Here is a 2,953-nt window from a genome sequence, read left to right as displayed (position 1 = left end):
CACACACACACACACACACACACACACACACACACACACACACACACACACACTGATCATAAACACACACACGGTGCAGCTTCTCTCAGGACGTCCACCTGTCAGCACACACACCTGTCCAGGTGAGCTCTCTTGCTCCTCCTCTCCATGGAGGCTGCTGAAGCCCTGCCCTCCAGGACAGACTGCACCATGGCGACGGGGAGGACAGGAGGCTCGGAGGAGCACACCTCACAGGTGGAGGCCAAGGCCATGGCCTCCCCTCCCCCCACACCACCTCCTTTCCCTCCTCCTCCTCCTCGGACCCCGGGACTCACGGGCTCCTCTTTAATCATCATCAGGCACTTCTCCCTGTTCATGCAGACAGATGTTGGGTTTCCTGCTGATGTTGTGGAGAACCCTGGACGTTCTCCTGCCTGACTCACCTGCTCTCACCAGGCTGCATCTGAAGGCTCATGCCGGCCTGAGACATGTCAGTAACGTCTGATATGATTGGTCCTCCTGTCAGCCCGCCAGCAGAGCAAGAAACCGTGTCACCGGACGGCTGAGGAGGAAGAGGAGAGGGCTGAGAACACAGAAAACATCAGTTGGTGCCCTCTGCTGCCCTCTAGTGTTCAGCTAACAGCAGATGGTTGGTTTCCAGGTAACTCAGCTGGTTTGCATCAAGTGAAGGTGTTTTTTTAATTTTCTGTGACTCGCAGCCTTCAGAGGCTCTGTAAGAAGTTATCGGCCCTCTCAGCAGGTTGTTCTGCTGAAGCTGACAGCTGACGTTGTGGCTGCCAGCAGAGTTCGTGCTGAACGTTGGAGGTCAGCAGCTCAGCGGTTTAGTAATTATAGTTTCCAGCCAAATGTGTCATTGAGAAAGTCATCAGAGCCGAACGACGACACGCTCCAGTCGACTGTTTCTGGAATCAAACTGTTTTCTGCTTCTTTATTCACTCAGTAAATCAAGTCGTTCAGATCCGTTCAGGCTGCTTCCACGTTTGGATTTTGTCATTTTTATACTTTTTAAAGTTTTCGTTTTAAAATATCACTTCAGTTTCTTCAACAACTGGTTATGTCTTCTTAAATTTAGTTTTCAGCTACCACTTTGTAGTTTTTCCTTTTAGCTCCCGTTGTTTTAGTTTTAGCTACGGCTGTGTTTAGTTTTACATGATATTTAGCAGACTTTAGCTTTTGCACAGTTTTGATACCTTTGCATTTTAATTAGCGATTTGTTACTTTAGTATTTTAGTTTATATTGAGCTACTTTTAGCATTTTGTATTTATCACTTGTAGGCTGAGTTAATCTGTAAATGTTTTTTTCAACAAAGAACTCGACCAGAGGACCTACTCAACTTTTAGATTTGTGTACTTTGATTATTGAGATACAGTACATCAGGACATTTTAGCATTTAGCTATACTCTTTAATTACTATAGCTTTTACATGCTCTTCTGCTAGTTTTAGCTCTTAACTATCATTTAACTGTAGATTTTGCCTTCAGTTTTGCTATTTTTAGCTTTTACTTATTGTTTTTCTAGTTTTACCCATCGTGAATTTCTTTTAGCTTTTAGCTACCAGSTTACAAATTTTACCATTTAGCTACTGTTTGTCCATGTTTAGCTTTTACCAGCCATTTTGCTAGTTTTGGCTCTTACATACTGTGTGCTTCATTTAGCTTACTATTCTACCACTTTTAGCATTTAGCTACTGTTRGACCATTTTTACCTTTAACCGGTTCTTTTTATTAGTTTTAGCTTTAAGTTATCATTGTGCTATTTTTAGCTTTTACATAGCTTTCTAGTGTTTTTGCTCTGTGCTTCTTTTAGTTTTTAATTACCAGATTTTGGCTACTGTTTGACTACTTTTACCTACACTTTTTGCTACCTTTAGCTTTAAATTACCATTTTGCTACTTTTAGCATTTAGCTACTCTTTTGCTTCCTTTACCTACGATTTTTCTAGTTTTAGCTTTTATTAACTACTTTTCTAGTTTTAGCTCTTACCTACTGTGAGTTACTTTTAGCACTACTCTTTGGCCACAATCAGCTTGTCCCTACCCTGTTGCTACTTTTAGCTCTTTGCTACAATGTGCTCAGATTTTAGTTATTTTGATACCTTTAACATCTCATTAGCTACTCTTAGCATCTGTCAGATAATTTTAGCATTTGGTTTGCTGTAATTAATTTTTAGCTCATGTTCGGCTGATTTTTACTGTTTTGTGTGCTAAAACATTAACTCAGGGTTTAGCTTCATTCAGCTCTCAGCTGTCATGCTGATTTTTTTCTACGTTTTCCTCATCTGGAACTGAAGATGAACGAAGCTGATTTGAATTTTTTGAGCTTTAGCTGTTGTCACACGTTTCTTTAGCTGTTTACTCACTGACTGGATGTAGAAAGGCTCGTGGATGGGCTCCAGCGGATGACTGTGGCTGAACTTGGAGGCAGGAGAGCTGGCAGAGCTGTCGTCCAGCATCAGGGGGCTGATGGGAAACGCAGTTTTCAGTCAGAATCATGAGATAAAAGAAATGACTCGATGGTGTTTATGACATAAACATGTTCCAAAGTCACACAGGAAGCAGGAGCTGAACATGGGTGTTTATGGCTCACATGACACATCATGAAACCACCTGCAGACGTTCTTTTAGGAAAATATCTCATGATGGTTGTTGGAACAGGAGTATTTGAAATGAACTCATTTTATTCACTTTGATTCATTAGATGTGTCAGTTGCTCTCTATAAGACCCTGAGTTTTGTTTTGGAGACAAAATAAAAATAATAAAGGAATCAATATTTGATTTAGTTTCCTTTGTGCAGCAGCGTGCCATTCCTCTCATCCTGCATGTGTTCACTCACAGCAACAAGCTGATCCAGCACTTTACACACACGGGCTGAAACAAGGTCACACACCGTGTTCTGCCTTCACTGTGTGTGTGTGTGTGTGTGTGTGTGTGTGTGTGTGTGTGTGTGTGTGTG

The 2,953-nt window shown here is 41.8% G+C and overlaps 1 protein-coding gene across 1 annotated transcript in view; it reads right to left on the bottom strand.

Moving 5' to 3' along the window:
• hsf4 (heat shock transcription factor 4) overlaps positions 1–2,953 on the bottom strand; it is a gene marked incomplete at its 5' end in the record, with an annotated part of 17,499 nt that overhangs the window by 5,019 nt on the left and 9,527 nt on the right. Inside the window, 3 exon segments of the mRNA XM_014028477.1 lie at positions 115–348; positions 423–541; positions 2,360–2,459. Of these exon segments, the coding sequence (XP_013883931.1) occupies positions 115–348; positions 423–541; positions 2,360–2,459 (453 nt within the window).

Source organism: Austrofundulus limnaeus, unplaced genomic scaffold (genome assembly GCF_001266775.1).
Source record: "Austrofundulus limnaeus strain Quisiro unplaced genomic scaffold, Austrofundulus_limnaeus-1.0 Scaffold767, whole genome shotgun sequence".
Lineage (NCBI taxonomy): Eukaryota > Metazoa > Chordata > Actinopteri > Cyprinodontiformes > Rivulidae > Austrofundulus > Austrofundulus limnaeus.
This window is presented reverse-complemented; position numbering and strand designations above follow the sequence as displayed.